General features: G+C 38.2%; 1 protein-coding gene across 1 annotated transcript; it reads left to right on the forward strand.

Annotated features, from left to right (window-relative positions):
• Positions 1-12,523: 12,523 nt before the first annotated feature.
• Positions 12,524-16,996, forward strand: LOC120112019 (transcription elongation factor 1 homolog; the record flags this gene model as incomplete). The annotated part of the gene is made up of 5 exons (XM_088708860.1): positions 12,524-12,657; positions 12,944-13,014; positions 14,136-14,157; positions 14,255-14,374; positions 16,666-16,996. Coding segments are annotated over 4 exons (288 nt in total), but the record flags the coding sequence as incomplete, so codon positions are not given.
• Positions 16,997-18,939: the final 1,943 nt, after the last annotated feature.

The following is an 18,939-nucleotide window of genomic DNA, read 5'->3' on the forward strand; positions in this document are numbered from 1 at the left end:
TTTGATCCTATCTAACCCAACCCACATGCAAAAATATAGATATGTGCATACAAACCAATCCGACTTATCTTTATCGGTTCGGCATATATATATATATATATATATATATATATATATATATATATATATATATATATATATATATATATATATATATATATATATATATTCAAATTGATTCGACCCAAATTAATCCAAACCAACTAATATATATATTTAAACCAACCTATCCATATAAGGATGTCAACAAGGATGGATGCTGAAATATTTTACTCATTCTTGAGTTGGATGGGATGGTTTTAACTGGAATTAAATAAGAATGGTTTTGGTGATGATTTTAAAAGTCAAAAACTATTTAGTTTTAGTTTTAGTGTGATCTGAAGTCGAACTCGAACACGAAACCAAACATACCCAATATCGCGCAAAACCTTTTATTTAATATAAATATTAGCTCTTTATCCCATTCAATCGGAACCGTTCATAGATTATGGATGGGTAAATAACTAAATGGACAAATACTAGAAACTAGAGAGGCATCTTTTTTTCTCCTTTTGTTTTTTTTTTGCGGTTATTGTATTTGTTGGACTTATTTTCTTTGATGCAGTTAGACTTATTTTTAACTTAGATTATTATATTTGTTGGATGGATACATTATTATTTTAAAATTATTGAGTTTGTTGGACGATTGTGTTATTATTTTTGGATATATTTATTAGTTAAGTTGGTATGAATTATATGAGCATTATAGATAATATCTTTAATTTGGGTATTTATATATGAAAATGTTAAAATGAATAAAAAAGTTAAATAATATTTGGTTTGAGTTTTGTTGCGGCTGTATTTTTTTATTCCAAAAATCATTGGATTTTTGTTTTGTTTTTGGGGGGCGGTGGTGGATTGCGGGTTCGGTTTCTGTTTTTTCCGTAACCCTATCAAATCTGCCCTATTGACATCACTAGACCCATATGTGTTTACACACACACACACATATATATATATTAATTTTTTTATATTTTTAGACTTAGTCCAATCTATTAAGTTAGGTCATTGAACATCAATCATTCATATATATATATATATATATATATATATATATATATATTAAAAAAAATATGTTTAGACTTAGTCGAGTTCATTAGCCCAATCTATTGAACATCAACTTGATAAATCAAATTGAGCCAAAATTTTTTGGCTTGGTTTGGATTTATTTTTTTAATAGCTCGGTTCAATTTCGATTTCGATTCTAGGAATCCAATTTAAGTTGGTTATGTTCCAAAAATAACCCTAAACCAACCTGATCTGAACCTCTAGCGGTGTTGCTTGGCACCTTGGGAAGCTAAAATTGAGTCCGATGGAAGGCGTGGCATCTTATTGAGCAATGCTCCGCGCAACCATGATGGAACCACGGGAAGAGACATCGAAGGGTGACGCAGTCAAGCACATTTGGTCTGGTCTAAATGGGATGAGCTGTTTGAAATAGATTCGGCTTCTCTCACGCCAAAGTTATTTCTTCTTTTTTTTCGAAATAAGAATTTTTTTGTAATCTTCTTCAAGTTAATCAAGTACCCAAAATGCGCCCTCCTGAGTTCTAATGTCTAGTTACAAGCCACCAAACAAACGTTTTAGTTACATTCATGCCTCAAAAAATAGATGCGTCCAGAGATTTTTGCCCATGAATTTTAAGTTACCGGCAGATTAACAAAATGAAGGCAGTAAGCATGAAAGATTTTACAGAAGCCACTTCATGGATACTTGAAACCACGTGCTATATATGTTTGTCAAATGTTAATACTTATGCAATATTTCTGCCATATATACCTATATTAAGTAATTTACTTTTTAAAATTAAAAAAAGCTTCGGATTCTTCGAAATGCTCCTAAGATACTTATGTGATGCCTCCAGAAATGAGGGGAGGGTTTCTTTCTTTCTTTCTTATTTTATAAATAATAAACTTTTAATAGTGACCGTTTGATTTTTGAGTATGATTTTAATATTAAAATATAAAGTATAAATTATGATCTAAGATTTGAATGATGATAAGATGACAGAGTTTGCAGAACTTCATGCTAACATGCACAAACATATGGCTATGTTATTTTGATAGTCTATTATATTTTATTTGTATTTTGTTTTGTATACATTTAGTAAATGTATATATCGCCATATCTTGGCCGTACTGTATTTATTATATGGGCGTATTTGTGCTGTAATGTACCTTGCATCCATCTATTTCTTCTTGGATGTTATAAATCCCGCTAGTTCATGCATCTTAGAGAGACATAATGCCTACTACTGGCTACTTGAAAAACTTTTCTTAAGATTAAGTGAGGGCGATGAGTATTAAAGTGGTTAATTTACTTTATTCATTTTTAGGTAAGATGGCCGAAGCTCCTTAGATGGCATGTTTTAGATATGTAGATGGTTGATTTAGCAATGGGCATCAGTTGCTCGATCTGGTCTCCAAATATTGTCTGGACCTCGCCAGGCTTGGTGCCATGGCGGCTCTGTTCGCGGGGGTTTCCATCAGACAACCAGCCTATCTCGTTGCTCTTGCATGGATTACGAACCATTTTACATATTTAGCCCCTACAAAACCTCTCGACATGCTAGTTGTGATGCATGGATTGCATCATAGTATTCACATGCTACTTAAATCATTTCGCTTCATTTTCATCATACAAACTAGATTCTATCATCTCATGTTCTCATTGAAAATAGCTTGATGCCAATGGTCAGGAGGCATGAGCATGGTATTAATGCTTGTGAAGCCAAAGAAATTTGCCTGCAGTGGCAGATGGTAGATTTTGTTACTGGTGCACGGTAAAAGCAATAATGCATCACCTTTAATTTTAGTTGTGATGGCTCGGCAAAGGGCAGTGTTGTCTGAGTGATGAATAGTACTAGGCTGGGTTCGCTGGAACTTAACAATTAGATTTGGGTTCTCAGTTGACAGTTGGCTCGGGTCCGGTCGAACGTGGTCGAACCTATTTCTTCGAATCGCCGTGGCGCTATCCCCCCACCGCGTTTCGCGAACACCCGGCCACGTGTCGACAGGCACCGAGCAGTCGTCGGGGCGGGAGCGCCGCCCGCTTCCGCTCACCCCTAATAAACAGCCAGCCGCCCGGCGGCCGAGCTTCTCCTTCCCCGACGGTACGCGAACCATTGCCTTCCCTTCTCGCCAGACGCCGCGGCTGTTCGAGGCAACTTCTCGCTTCCTTCTCTCTTCTCCTCTCCTCTTCTTTAACGTCAGATGTCATCAGATTGCCGCTTCTTTTTCCTTCTCTCGTCGCCCTCGTAGGGTTTCGTTGCTCGCCCAAATTGGGTCTTGGACCGTTCGCTATCATTTAGGGTTTCGAAATTTTATCGTTCAACTCCTGGATTTTTTTAAAGGATTTTGTTTCTTGTGTTGCTAATTGGAATCTGGGTCTTCTCCGTCTCTGTAATTTTGTGGTTTTTCTGATGGACTTTTTAATGCCAACCATTTCAAGATTTGATGTGCCTAGGGTTTTGGATATATAGTTACTTGAATTGTTATAGAAGCGGTCATTTCAAGAGGGATCGAGAAGACCACTTGATCGTAGAACAGGCCTGTGGCTTGTTTTGCCATCATTTCTTTATTTTTATTTTGTATGCGTTATTTTACTCAGAGGGTTTGCTGATAATTTTGCCGGATCTCATCTTGAGAAAATGTTTATTATTATTACTTATAATTTTAATTAGGAGTAGAAGCATTTTATGACTCTATACCCAGTGCTTGTAATTTGTAAGTAGTTTCAATTTAGGGGTAAGATTGCCTTTACCTGGAAAACTTGAACAGTTTTTGGTAGTTGAATACTCATAGTTGAAATGCCTGCTCGGATTGCTGTGCTCGGACTGGTTTGCTCAGATGAACAGATATGCTTGGAATAATGAGTCCGACCTAAAAGCAGAAGAGAAAACACCAAAAGTCATCGAACTTTGTCCGGTGGGGGATCCTCTAATGCCTAAGTAAGGATTTTGGGGAATAGTGGAGGCTTGAGAGAAAGCAAGAGTATATTATTAGCGTCAGAGTAAGCGTGTGTGTATCTAGAGGTCCTCTAGGTGTTGTTTTGATAAAATGAGAGACGATGTCCATTATTGAGAAAGGTAGACATGCGTCTTAACTGCTCGGCAATCCTCGCATGTTATGCACATCGCTAGGCCTAACTGCATGGGATGTGCATTCGAGGGCCGAGCTATAACGACCGCCTATTGGTCGGCTTGATTAGGTTAGCAATGGTCGGATCCGAGGTGTATCACTTGCCTCTTACTTTTGAGGCCGAGCTGATTTTCTTAGCTCGGACGAAGGAAATAGTTGTGCCATTTCATCGAGCCAGTATGTTGAGCTGACTTGTTGAGCCAAGTCACCGGGGTCACCTTCTTGAGCTATTCTGGAGTCTTTTAGAGGGTTTCAGAGGTAGCATTTATTATCTAGTGGTGTTCGACGATCTTTCCAAGTCATCATCATATATGGTAGGATCTCCAAGGCAATGATTGGACTTCTCAAAATGACGATCTGTGTGGTTGCCCGAGGTCGAATGTTATGGCAACACGTGGCATGTTCGAGGCTGGCCAAGCGAAGACATCTGCATTGGCACGAAGAAAGTTGATGAGCTGGATCCTAGTTGCTTCATTCAGCTGCGAACCAATCTGAACAATTCGGTCTGTGCCTTCATCGTAAAGAGGAATAGGGACAAGCTTCTTTGCCGGTTCTCTTCTTTGTTCCTTCTATTCGTCCTGAGCATCCAAGCCTTCGATTGGGAGAGTTTCGATCAGCCTGTTTTTTCCTTGAAGGGTGGCCACGTAGCATTGCCAAGCCATTGCTTGGTTACCTCGAACTTTCCTCACTCCATTCTTCAAGGAAAACCGCATCATAAGTTGATAAGTCAACATGACGGTTTGCACCATGTTCAAGCCAAGCTGACCTAAAATGGTGTTGTATGCCGATGAAACCTTCACCGCTAGAAAATCAAGCATGGCAATTCACCCATTGGGGCTCTTGGTCGGTAGTGACTGGGAGGGTAATTACCCCCTCAATGGGTACGGACTCCCCTAATAAGCCGATCAAAGGGGAGGGAGTCGATTCTTCTCAACTGATCTAATGGCAAGTTCATCCTTTGAAAAGCATCATAAAATAAAATATATGCTGAATTTTCATTATCAACTAAAATTTTTCGTATAGATAATAATTGTATTGCTGTGGAATGTTTGCTCTAGGTTGGCATCCGAGAAGAATATGACCTCTCTGGCCCTTGGCCTCTTCGGGGTTGTGTCTCCTGCTGGGGCAGCCTGAGCATAGATTCTCTGAGCTGTTGAGCTTGACCCTCTAGCTGTAGGTCCATCGGAGATGTTGTTGATCACCCTTGCTGTCGTTAGTTGTTAATTTTTCTCTTTGGGGGTTTGTCGATCTCGACCAGCATCATCTCGACCCTACTGGTCATTCACATAGCGATCAAGCTGCCCTCGTTAAATAAGAGTCTCAATCTCATCCTTTAGATGTAGGCACTCAGTGTCGTGCCCATGGTCTTTGTGGAACTGATAGTACTTCCTCCGATCTCTTCTGCTTGCTGGCAACTTCATCCTCTGAGGCCATCTCAGATAGCCTTGATTTTCAATCCCCAAAAGTTTTTGCATCTCGGAGCATCAAGAGAAGTATACCTCTCAAACTTTTGAGTTGGACTCCTTTGTTGCTGGAAACTCCCTTCATCTCGTCTAGGCTTTCTTCTCGGCTCCTCTTATCAGTTTCTTCTCTTTTTCTCGGCCTTGCCACCAGCTGACTCTCAACAAATTGCCATTGCTTTCTCAGCGTTGATATACTTCTTGGTTCGAGCGAGATGCTCATCCAGGTCCTTCGGAAACCACTTCACCAGCGAAAAGAGGAACCAAGAAGGCGTCAGACCATTCTTCACGCGTCTGAGTGATTCAAATCTCGGATCTCCAGTCTAGCCGGATTAAAATGGTCAATAAAGCTTCTAAGGGACTCATCTTCTCTCTTTGAAAGCAGACAGGCTCTTCGAGCCTCTTCTTTGCCTCCGGCTACTGATAAAGTGGGCAGCAAATAGTTGACCAAATTGCTCGAAAGAAGGAAGTGAGCTTGGCTGGTGGTAAGTGTACCACAGTCGATCCGCCTTCTAAAGAGTTGTTGGAAATACCCGGTATAACACTGCATCGGTTGCGTCTTGGAGCATTATGAGAGCTTTGAAGCTCTTCAATTGATCCAACGAATCTGAAGTGCCATTGTAGATTTCCAGCTGAGGCATCTTGAACCATTTTGGGAGAGCCTCCTCGATAATCCTCGGTGAAAGTGGAGGATCTGAAGTAAACTCCAAATCATCCCTGAGCTCGAGGTTCTTGCCTCTCAGGGCTTCAATGCGGTTATTCATCTCCTTGATCTTATGATTGAGGTTGGCCTCCCTCTTCGAAGCCCGCTTTGGACGGCGAAGGGAAAAATGGCATGGAGTGGAGTCCTCCTTAGAATGGGAGTTTAGAGGACTACGTCTTCGATCTCGTTCTAGACTTCGAGGAGAAGAGTGATGGCCATGTTGCTCGGTTCATTTGCTTGTGGCAGGTTGGTAGTCTGTTGTTGTAGGTTCTGGACAACCGTTGTAAGGGCTTGGACTTGTTGGACGAGCAGGTTTAATTGCTTGACGTTGACAACTTTGGCTGCTGACCGAGAGACCTAAGGAGGTTGAGCTCTTTGGGTGCTGGCTGGGGACCCTAAAATGGAATTGCGGTATCAGGATGTGTTCTTCAGGATTTCATTATTTTTGATTTTTGGATTTCTTAAATCTTCAAAAAGGACTATAGTTTTCCTAGCACCAATCTATTGCCGCCAAAATCCGACCCGATCAAGCTAGATGAGCTGGCGAATGGTGATTGGTGAGTCCTTCTTGGATTGGTATGCTTGGACTGTTCTGCTCGGACGGACAAATTTGCTCAAAGTAATGAGTCTGACCTGAAAATAGAAGAGAAAAACACCAAAGGTTGCTGGACTTTGTTCGGCGGGGGACCCTTCGATGCTTATTAGGCAAGAATTTTGGAGAATAGTGGAGGCTTGAGAGAAAACAAGAGTATATTATCAATGTTAGAGTAAGCATGTGTGTACTTGAAGATCCCCCAGGTGTTATTTATATAGAATGAGGGTCGGTGTCCATTATTGAGAAAGACAAACGTGCACCTTAGCTGCTTGGTGATCGCCTACACGTTGCGCATGTCGTTGGGATTAATTGTGCGGGACATGTGCTCGAGGGTCGAGTTGTAATTGCTGCCCGTTGGACGAGCTTTAAGTGGCTTTATGGCACTTTTAGTGGAGGCCACTTGGCGAGCTTCTATTGGTCGGCTTAATTAGGTCAGCAACAGTTGGATCCAAGGTGTATCATTAATCATGTCTCATCTCATGTAATGTAACTAGTGGCCCTACATGCATTTAAAATTTTTCCCTGAGCATGGCAAGGCATGTACATTAGTAACTGTTCTAACATGGACACCCTCATCATAAACTATGCTTTTGTAAAGATTTATATAACTTGAATGAAATGATGGTTCTTTGACATTGGTCTATATATTACATTTTGCTTGCTCTATATTTTCTATTTCTGTAGACATGTTTTGTTTTCATATTTTGATGGCTGAAAGAAATGATGCCCAAAAATACACGGAATTCATCCAGTGTTGCTGTCGTACTTTGTTATTTATGGTATCTTTGTTTTTTATATAATTGAGCCAGCATTTTTGATATGCTATAAGTAGTTTTTGCATTCAAACATATCTCCAATATGATGTAAATCAATAACAAGATGTAATTATCATACAGTAGAGATTGCAAATTTCTAGATCCACTTTTCTAATATTGCAAATCATCCCTAGTTTTTTCCTCATTTATCTCATTTTGTATTTTTTTAATTATTTTGGAGACTTCTTATGTTCTGTTTTATGAAGTATCAGGTTCTAAAATAATTGTATGTTTGCGGCCTTGTTTCATTTATAGAAGGTTCTACTTGAATGATTGAGTTTATAATAGAAAAAATTTCATTATAAAACTTTGCATAAGGATGATTTGTATATACATTATCAAAGAAAAAAAGTTGGAGGGGTAGGTCGTGGCATTTGATAACAAGTCAAAGAGAAAGGAATAATTTTAGCCACTGGATGATTTCAGATGTGAGGAGGCATGTTGAAATTGCCTTAATTCTGGTAATGGTGGCCACCATGCGAAGTTTTGACTGAGACTGAGAATGATCTAAAATGGCTAGAGCTTTGGTAGGCCAAGTTGCCTAAAACTGATCATAGGTGTGAAATCTAATAAATACTTGTATGTTGTTTTTGCTTCTTTGTTTATTTTGTTAAGCATGGTTGGCTAAGTAATGCCATTTGTTTTTTTGGAGGGGAGGATTAAAAGAGAGAGAAAATTTCATGTGTAATGAAAGATTTAACATGTTTTTTCTAAGATCTGAGATCGTTGGAACTTGGAAGCCTTTGGTTGTTCAAGTTTTAGAAATGTGGAGAAATCTAACCATTTTAGGTTTGAAATCTTTATAAGAGGAAAGCGTAAATATAGTTTGTGAATCATGGAGTAGATTGGGTCCCTCTGAAGAATGAATTCTTAGGATTTGAGCTCAAACTTCTTGAGATTTGAGCTCAGATCTTAATTGTTCAAATTGTCATGTTTTATTTTTTTAAGAAGATAAAATAATATGTCATGTATAATTATGTGCTTTACTTTGTCTCAAAGCTTATGCTGCACAGACTTGGTAGGCATTTGAGGGTGTGGAAATGTGTGCAGTTGTTAGATCCTTCTAGGCCTAAAAACTCATGCGGAACCTCGTATTTTTACTGATTTCTAAATGTCAGGTGTGGGTGTTTTAGTTAGAGCAAAGTTCTGGCTAATGTAGCTTGAAACAACCAAAACTATATAAAAGGTTTCGGAAAATGTGGTATTCTAAAATGGTATCTAGAATATTTTCTTGACCTATTCAATTTTTATATCTTTGTTTTGATTTCCTTTTTTCATCCTTATATATGTGTTTGTGCATGCATACATGTACATATATTTGTGTTTTTTTTGCATATGTGCATGTTTTGTGCGCTGGCATACATTTTTAATATTATTGCCCAAATTGTTGTATTTGTGCAGGCATGCATCTTTTAATCTGAAATTTTGAAATTGTAGTCATAACTGCCAACACTAGGATTGATACTGCTGAAAATGAAATTTGTTTTGCTTAATAGAAATTAAAACAATGTTTTTTGAACTTTGATGTTGAGGATTTAAGGATCTAGATGAATTCGTAGTGTCGTAGTGGTGGTGCCCATTAATTTTGATCACCAGTTCATACGATTTTGTACTGCCATTAAGAATTAGGTATGTGGTAGTGAAAATTCTGTTGCTGAAGGGGAAGCAGTTAGTATGAGTGCTAACATGTTCAGTTTTAAGGAAGACGAATATATATGAAATGGAGAGAAGCTAAGACTCCCTAAAAATGTGTTATCAATGTGCTATTTGATGCCTTATAAAGCTCATTTATTGATAACTTTTATTTAACAATATTTCTATAATCCTAAAATTAAATTAAAAAAATTGAGAAGGATGATACAAATTTCTTGGGCTAGAAATAACTAGAATACATGGTAGCACTATGTCGTAATCCCATGTTGACTGATAAGGGGGTGCCACATGGGTTTTAAGCTTGGGCCAGTCCTCCACACAATAGCTTGAGTTTTCTGGGTTGTGAGTTTGAGTTAGGTGGTATCAGAGCGAGGCCACTATCCGAGTCTTATCAATCATATGGGTCCCTCACTAGGGATACTTGGGTTGTATTGCATAGGAGCCTGGCCATGTATGGGGCCCTCTCAAGTAGGAGCCTATCCATGACGAGGGTGTCTCGAGGTTGGGTAGGGGAGATTGTCATAGTTCCACATTGGCTAATGAGGGGTGTCATATGGGCTTATAAGCTTGGGTAGTCCTCCACCAAAGAGCCTAAGCTTTTTGTGTTGTGAGTCCATAACAAATAGCCACTAGTATACCACCATGTGACTTGTAAATGTCCAGGAGTGGACTAGAAATGATTTTCATCTATGGAGGTTGGCACTTGATATAGAAGTTTCCTCCATTTAATTGCTGGAATACCATATTTGTATATCAGTAAGTCATAATAACCATTATTTTTAAAGGACTTTCTAAATAATAGAAGGGCTGATGACGAGACCATCTAGTGCCTAGGCGAGCACTTAGAGCACAATGTGGCCCAAAAATAATATATTAAAACTATTAAAATGAAGAGAAATTTTACCAATGAAACATATAATATCAAATTATATGTATTTGCATATTGCAAGTGTCAACTTTGGCAGCATTCAATACTAATAAAGTAATATTATTTTCCATCCTTAAATATGGTACAAAATATCAAGATGAGTGTATATGCTGCCCTGCGTAGGTGGATCATCTTTTAAAACAGTGGTAATAATAAGTTGGGTGTTAAGTGCTGTTGATGGATAGGTCAACTGATTGACTGAAGCTTCCAAAATCATGGCAATTTCTGATGCTCGTATATGCGGCATTGAGAGATCTATAATCTGTAATTTTGTGAATTGTTTACGCTATCATTTCAATTTGTTGCTAATTGTTTTTCTTTTGTTCAGGTTAGGTGGTAGGTGAACTAGCATATGCATTCAAACAGTGTCTGCTGTGTCGGTACTGGGTTTCGGACCGGTTGCCCGACGGCATGGGGTGGTATGGGCCCGCGCCGTGTCGTGCCGGGCCTGTACCGACACAGCAGAAGAGGCGGGGGAGAGGGAGGACGGGAGAGAGGAAAAGAGAGAAGGGGGAGGCTGGAACAGAGCCGGCGGAGGGCCGAGGAGCTGTCGCGCGGAGGAGTTGTAGGTCGGGGAGTTGCCGCGAAGGAGGCAGAAGAGGGGCTCCGCCTTTGGTCCCTTGTTTCGTTCGAAATAGGGGCTCTGAGGGGGCCCTTTTTATTTTTGTGATTTTTAAGTGAAAGTCGGCAAACCCATTGCCGACTTCACTTAATTTTTTTTAAATCCCTCCAGCCCTTGTTTCGAATGAAACAAGGACCGGAGGTGGAGCACCTCTTCTGCGACTCCTCGGTCTCCACCGGCCAGCCACCACCTTCTTCTCTCTTTCTTTCTATCCCTCTCCCTCCCTCCTCTGCTCTCTCTCTGTCTTCCTCTTTTTCTTTCTCCTTCTCCCCCTCCGTCGCCGGTCTCCTTTTCGTTGTTGGAATCGTCTCAGTTCGCCGACGGTAAGGCTCGGGACCTCCGAATAGGGTGGTTTGGGACGGTTCCGTCGACCATGCATTCAAATATATATTGTTGTGCACTATCTCTAATTTTTGAAGAATCACGTCATTGTCTAATATCTATTATTTGTCCTCAAAAATCATTTATTCCTTAGTTCTTCTACAAGTCAAATTTAACTTCAAAGATGTACGACAAGTGAGCAGCTTTATCTGCCAGAAAACATGAAATTAAAAGATATAAGACAAATAAGCATCTTTATCTGTCATAAAACATGAAAGCAAAGTAAATTTCCATTTCTGAGATGTGAACTGAAGGCTTTTGGGGAAGATTTGAAGTGAGAGCCAAAAGAGGTCTTTAACTTGAAAAATTGTTTTTATTGATATTCTACTAGTGAAAAAGGAATTGATTTTATGTATGATTTTGATCAGTGTTGTCAAGACAAGGATTTAAGTCATTCTCTGAAGAGCATATCAGATTGGATCGAATTGCAGATTGTTAGATTTTTTCTGATTTCTTCCAAAAAAATAAAAGAAATCTATGAAAGGTTGGAAGCATAAGTCTATGTAAACTGGATGATTGGAAAATTAAATAATTGCATATGAACAATAGAGGTCTGCTTTCTGGCATCAGACACCTAGTTATAGCAACGTTCAACCAAAAAAAGGCATGATGACATTATCCATATTTCTGCCGTCGTCAGATGCGAAACCGTCTCGTTTTGCTTCTGAAGAAATAAATATTTTTTTCTCCCTCGTCCTAGGCATAAGGGTATAATTTGTGCTCCTAAAGACCAAGTAAACCATAATTCTGAATTTGCTTTGAGGCATAATACTGCAGAAAAAGAAAGAATCGTATCTCTATAAAAGATTTTGCTTCAGAATTCCTCATATTCTTTTTCTTAAAGCCTAAAAAGGATGCTGGTCACATGTGTTTGAGGTTTATTAGCGATGGATAGGACATTATAGAAGTCAAGAAATCAATAATTGATACTATTGCATCTGGATCAACCGGAACGAGGGATGAGATCCAAATTGTTTGAGTATTTAGATCTGGATCATGAGTCCTAGATTGTGGATTTTAAGGTCCTGACAACAATGATTTCAATGGCATTTAAAATATAAATTCTAATCCTTTGAAACTTAGGCTTCATTGCTACCTGATCACTCTATGGTTTCTTTCAAATATGAAAGTCTAGGTAGCTTACTTGTCTTTTTCTGGTACTTGCTTCTTTATGGTCAGTGATACTGAAGTGTAAAGAGAAAGTTAAATTTTGGGGAAGAGGAAGTCAAGGGAAAGCTGCCTCCTAAGAAGCGAATGGACAAACTTGATACCGTATCTTGTTGCCCATTCTGCAACCATGGGAGTAGTGTTGAATGTCGGATGTAAGCATCATCCACTGTTGCATTCCTATAGATGGACTGTGATATAATTAGTGTAAAGGAAACATTTGTACTGTACATCTACACTCCACATTGACATTTTATGCTAGTCTATCTTCTTTTGATTCTTTCAAACCCCAACAACACATGCACAAATGAAGTGTTTGGCTTCATGTACATAGTTGCAAGCAACAACAAGGTTCGTTAGCAGAGTAGAATTGTACAATGATGTTATTTTCTGAAAAAGAATATGATTGTTATTCGTTCATTCATTCATTTGCTTTTGCAGTGACATGAAAAATTTGATTGGTGAGGCCTCATGCAGGATTTGTCAAGAAAGTTTCAGCACTACTATCACTGGTATGAGTCATATTTGCTGATTGGAAAGAGATACATGGAACATAACTTTCTTTTTTTCAAAAAAATAGAAAATAAAATGGTAAATGGTATGCTGAAGTTCGAATTTACTAAAATTATGAATAATCAATCTAATTGCCAGATAATATTCTAACCTTATCATTGAGTCATAAGTGTATAGAACCATTGCCAATTGAGTCTTTTTCAGAGATTTCTGAGCCAACTTAAACTGGATCCAGGCTCGTCAAGCAAATGGAAGAAGTGTGCGTGCGAGGCATGCCAAAATGCTGAGTGATCACAACCTTTAGTGGATGGGTTAGGAGACATTTGAGAGTGGCAAAAAATTCATTTCTTATTAGACAGAGAAATAATGGGCAAAGGTAGTTGGTGCCCTTCATGAATATACAACTCGTACAGACGCATTATTAACCATATATATATAAGTATATATGTATGTATGCATGCATGCATGTGTATATGTATGTGTGTATGCTTGTATGTATAGGGAGAGAGAAGTGGACTAGGATATAGTTGAGTGTATCTCTATTCATATTTAGTCAGGTCATGGTTGGATGATAAGGGTCTAACATTGATGATCCAAGCCATTGGATGCGATCTACTATATCTAAATTGCTAATATATCAAAAATCATATGATTTGGAAACCTCTAGCTTATGCATCAAGTGATTAAAAAACATAAATTGTTTCGTATTTATTTAAATTGTCTAATTTTTCAATCATTTGATGTATAGGGTAAGAATCTTTAAATTACATGATTTTTAGTATGTAAATAGTTTACAGGTAGTATATCACATCCAGTAGCTTGGATCATCGATGTTGGACTCTATCGTCCCATCATGACTTGACTGGATCGGAATGGAGATACACTTGAGTGTATCCTTCTCTCTTTCTCTCTCTCTCTGGATGTAATATGTGGAACAAACTTGCTCACAAAAAGTCATCTGATATTAGAGATGATTATCTTTTAATGTACTAGAGAGTAGGCTAATGTGTCCCATTACTATTTTGGGTCATGCCAATTTATTTGTTGTGAAGTCAGCATTAAATTGTCAAAAAAATATGGTCAGTAATTTTCTTCTTTTTTCCCTTTCTTCTGCTTGCAGCACTGACCGAGCCAATTGACATGTAAGTTAATTATCCTATGATTTATCAGTTCTTTTGTTCGCAGTTTGATGGATATGAAATGGGAATATTCTGACTTTAAAAGATCTTTATGTCACAGATACAGTGAATGGATGGATGAATGTGAACGTGTGAACAACCTTGAAGATGATGCTGCCTAAGCATCTAGTCTGGATGGGTTACTGAAGTAGGGAAGTCGATGTAAAGTTTATCTTATAAGGTATGCTCGACCATAGCATCAAATATTCATGCAATCATTTTAATCAGAACTTTGCAAGAGATAGTGTGTCTATTGCAACCCTCGAAATTATGATAGACTACAAGGATATTGCAGTTGTATGAGTGCCTGAAATGTCCTCTGGTGCTTGTTTAATGATACAATGCAAGGACGGGATACAAGTAACTCCTAGTGACTGAAGGTCTGTTCGGTTTTGGTCTTGTATTATTGCCGGGATCCAACAGTGCGAGTCCATTGATATGGCTCATGCATGTGCATTTCAACAGCCTGACTGCATTCTGCTTTCAACTTGTGCAATGCCGTGAGGGGGTGCTCGGTTTTGCATTTAAGATATTGCTCGAACAATATCATGGCCATCAGAAAAGCGTATTTGGAATATTAAGATTGGAGCTCTAAAATAGCAGCTCCGGCAAGTCCATGACAAATAGCCACTAGTATACCACCATGTGACTTGTAAATGTCTAGGAGTGGACAAGAAATGATTTTCATCTATGGTGGTTGGCACTGGATATAGAAGTTTCCTCCATTTAATTGCTGCAATACCATATTTGTATATCAGTAAGTCATAATAACCATTATTTTTTAAAGGACTTTCTAAGTAATAGAAAAGCTGACGAGGAGGCCATCTAGTGCCTAGGTGAGCCCTTAGAGCACAAGGTGGCCCAAAAATAATATATTAAAACTATTAAAATGAAGAGAAATTTTACAATGAAACATATAATATCAAATTATATGTAGTTTGTGTAGTGGAAGTGTCAACTTTGGCAGCATCCAATACTAATAATGTAATGTTATTTTCCATCCTTAAATATGGTACAAAATATCAAGATGAGTGTATATGCTGCCCTGCATAGGTGGATCATCTTTTAAAACTATGGTAATAATATGTTGGGTGTTAAGTATTAATGATGGATAGGTCAACTGATTGGCTGAAGCTTCCAAAATCATGGCAATTTCTAATGCTCATATATGTGGTATTGAGAGATCTGTAATCTGTAATTTTGCGAATTGTTTACGCCATCTTTTTAAGTTGTTGCTAATTTTCTTTTCTTCCATTCAAGTTAGGTGATAGGTGAACTAACATATGCATTCAAATATATATTGTCGTGCACTATCTCTAGTTTTTGAAGAATCACGTCATTGTCTAATATCTATTATTTGTCCTAAAAAATCATTTATTCCTTAGTTCTTCTGCAAGTCAAAATTTAACTTCAAAGATGTACAACAAGTGAGCAGCTTTATCTGCCATAAAACATTAAAGTAAAAGATATAAGACAAATAAGCATCTTTATCTGTCATAAAACATGAAAGCAAAGTAAATTTCTATTTCTGAGATGTGAACCTAGGCTTTTGGGGAAGATTTGAAGTGAGAGCCAGGAGAGGTCTTAACTTGGAAAATTGTTTTATTGATATTCTACTAGTGAAAAAGTAATTGATTTTATGTACGATTTTGGTCAGTGTTGTCAAGACCAGGATTTAAATCATTCTCTGAAGAGCAGATCAGATTGGATCGAATTGCGGATTGTTAGATTTTTTCTGATTTCTTCCAAAAAAGTAAAAGAAATCTATGAAAGGTTGGAAGCATAAGTCTATGCAAACTAGATGATTGGAAAATTAAATAATTGCTTATGAACAATAGAGGTCTGCTTTCTGGCATCAGACACCTAGTTATAGCAACATTCAACCAATAAAGGCATGATGACATTATCCATATTGCTGCCGTCATCAGATGCAAAACCATCTCGTTTTGCTTCTGAAGAAATAAATATTTTTTTTTCTCCCTCGTCCTAGGTGTAAAGGTGAAATTTGGGATCCTAAAGACCAAGTAAACCATAATTCTGAATTTGCTTTGAGGTATAATACTGCAGAAAAAGAAAGAATCATATCTCTATAAAGGATTTTGTTTCAGAACTCCTCATATTCTTTTTCTTAAAGCCTAAAATGGATGCTGGTCACATGTGTTCAAGGTTTATCAGTGATGGGTAGGACATTATAAAAGTCAAGAAATCAATAAATGATACTATTGCATCTGGATCAACCGGAACCAGGAATGAGATCCAAAATGTTTTTGAGTATTTAGATCTGGATCATGAGTCCTAGATCGTGGATTTATAAGGTCCTGACAACAAATGATTTCAATGGCATTTAAAATATAAATTCTAATCCTTTGAAACTGAGGCTTCATTGCTACCTGATTACTCTATGGTTATTTCAAATATGAAAGTCCAGGTAGCTCACTCGTCTTTTTCTTGTGCTTGCTTCTTTATTGTCAGTGATACTGAAGTGGAAACAGAGAGTTAATTTAGGGGGGAGAGGAAGTCAAGGGCAAAGCCGCCTCCTATGAAGCGAATGGAGAAAGTTGATACAGTGAATGGATGGATGAATGTGAACGTGTGAACAACCTTGAAGATGTTGCCGCCTAAGCATCTAGTCTGGATGGGTTTCTGAAGTAGGGATGTCGATGTAAAGTTTATGTTATAAGGTATGCTCGACCATAGCATCAAATATTCATGCAATTATTTTAATCAGAACTTTGCAAGAGATGCTGTGTCTATTGCGACCCTCGAAATTATGATAAGAGTAAGGATATTGCGGTGCCTGAAATTTCCTCTGGTGCTTGTTTAATGATACAATGCAAGGACGGGAGGCAAGTGACTCCTAGTGACTGAAGGTCCGTTTGGTTTTGGTCTTGTATTATTGCCGGGATCCAACAGTGCGAGCCCGTTGATATGGTTCATGCATGTCATGTGCATTTCAACAGCCTCGGCCAAGGCTGACAGCATTCTGCTGTGAACTTGTGCAATGCCGTGAGGGGGTGTTCGGTTTTGCATTTAAGATATTGCTCGAACAATATCATGGCGATCAGAAAAAGAGTATTTGGAATATTAAGGTTATCGGAGCTCGAAAATAGCAGCTCCAGCAAGTCTGGTTTGATAGAGGTGAGCTGGCTGGATGCCCATTTTGTCGAAGTGGTTTCAGCTCCCTCCCTGTGCCCTGTGAATCCGAGCCAATTCAGAGCATCGCTCTTGTCGAGCCCTCTGGACCAACCGGCAAAGTAAATTCTTTTAGAACGAACTGAGTTCGTATGCCTGGTGGTGGACAACCAAACAGGCATCAAGCCTGGCAAATTGCTCCCTACTCGGATGCGGGACTTATTTGGTATGGGGTCCATCGTGGGACCCTCTTCTCTGCTTTAAAGCTTTAAGTTGTGGGCGCATACCCACCTACGATTCTATTTAGGAGTGGACCTGCTTCTCTGCCTTAAAGCTTTAAGTTGTGGGTGCATACCTATCGGCCATACGATTCTATCTGGGAGGGGAACAATGACGCTTGAGGAGTTGGTCTCACATCCCTCTCTCAATGAGATGCCCACATTTCTGGCTGCTGTTGGAGGACCAGGAAGGTAGAACTCAAGATATGAGACATGATGAAAGTCGGGAATAATGTATAGATGGAAAGTAGATAACCTTTCTTTATCTTTTATTGCTATATTCCTTTGTCATCTCCTATGAAGATTTTTTTAACAGTTATGTCCTCTCCCCTTTTGTTGCCTTGATTTGTTCTTTTGTAGGCATCACTTTTTTTTTTTTTTTGGTGAAACTTTCTCTATTTTCTTGTTTAGTTATATAACAAGAACAAAGGACACTCAGCATGATGCAGGGTGATAATAAAAATAAAAAATATAATTCCATGTAATAGAAGAATAATAAGAATTTGAGAAATAAAAAAAAAGATGCACGATATTAACTCTTTCAACTAGTTCAATCACCATGGCATAGTTTGGCATTTTGATTGCAAGAAAAAAAAAGTGAGTTTTTTTTTTCTCGATCTTCAGCTACTTTTGATTGTCGTAATATTAAATTCCGGTTCAAAATCTTTTTGTGTGTGGAGAAAAATAAATAAGAAGTAAATTTATTTTATTTTATTTTGAAAGTTTCCAAAAGAAAGAATTTTTTTTTTTCTTTTAACTTCTTTGTTTTTTTACACAACTTCGAAACATCATACTTTTTCGCTTTGTCATGAATGAATTATCCTTTCTCGTTGTTTTATGTGTGTGTGACTTTACTTCCTATAATTTGGCCGGCCCTCATCTTGAGAAAATGCTTATTATTATTACTTATGATTTTAATTAGGAGTACAAGCATTTTATGACTCTATACCGAGTGCTTGTAATTTGTAACTAGTTTGAATTTAGGAGTAAGATTGCCTTTACTTGGAAAACTTGAACAATTTTGGTAGTCGAAATGCCCAGAATTCTCGTAGGCATCATGATAATTCTCATCAGATCACCACTTCTTTCTCTTTCTCTTGTCATCACCATAATTTTAATTATAAGGAAAAAAATGAAATTATACTTTTAGTTATTGCAACTAGGTACTATTTAGTGGGTATGGAGTAATAAGACTGTTTTCTGCTCTTTGGAAGTCTAAAACCGTTTTAGGGTAGTTGAGAGGGGTAGAATGTTTGAAGGCACATGTCCAAGGCTATGTGATGCACGTCCCTAGGCTTACCTGCGCGGGACGAGCATTCGAGGGCCAAGCTGTAAC

The sequence above is a fragment of the Phoenix dactylifera genome, chromosome 12 (assembly GCF_051530095.1).
Source record: "Phoenix dactylifera cultivar Ajwa chromosome 12, Ajwa_hap1_PhDact_Kaust_v1.1, whole genome shotgun sequence".
Lineage (NCBI taxonomy): Eukaryota > Viridiplantae > Streptophyta > Magnoliopsida > Arecales > Arecaceae > Phoenix > Phoenix dactylifera.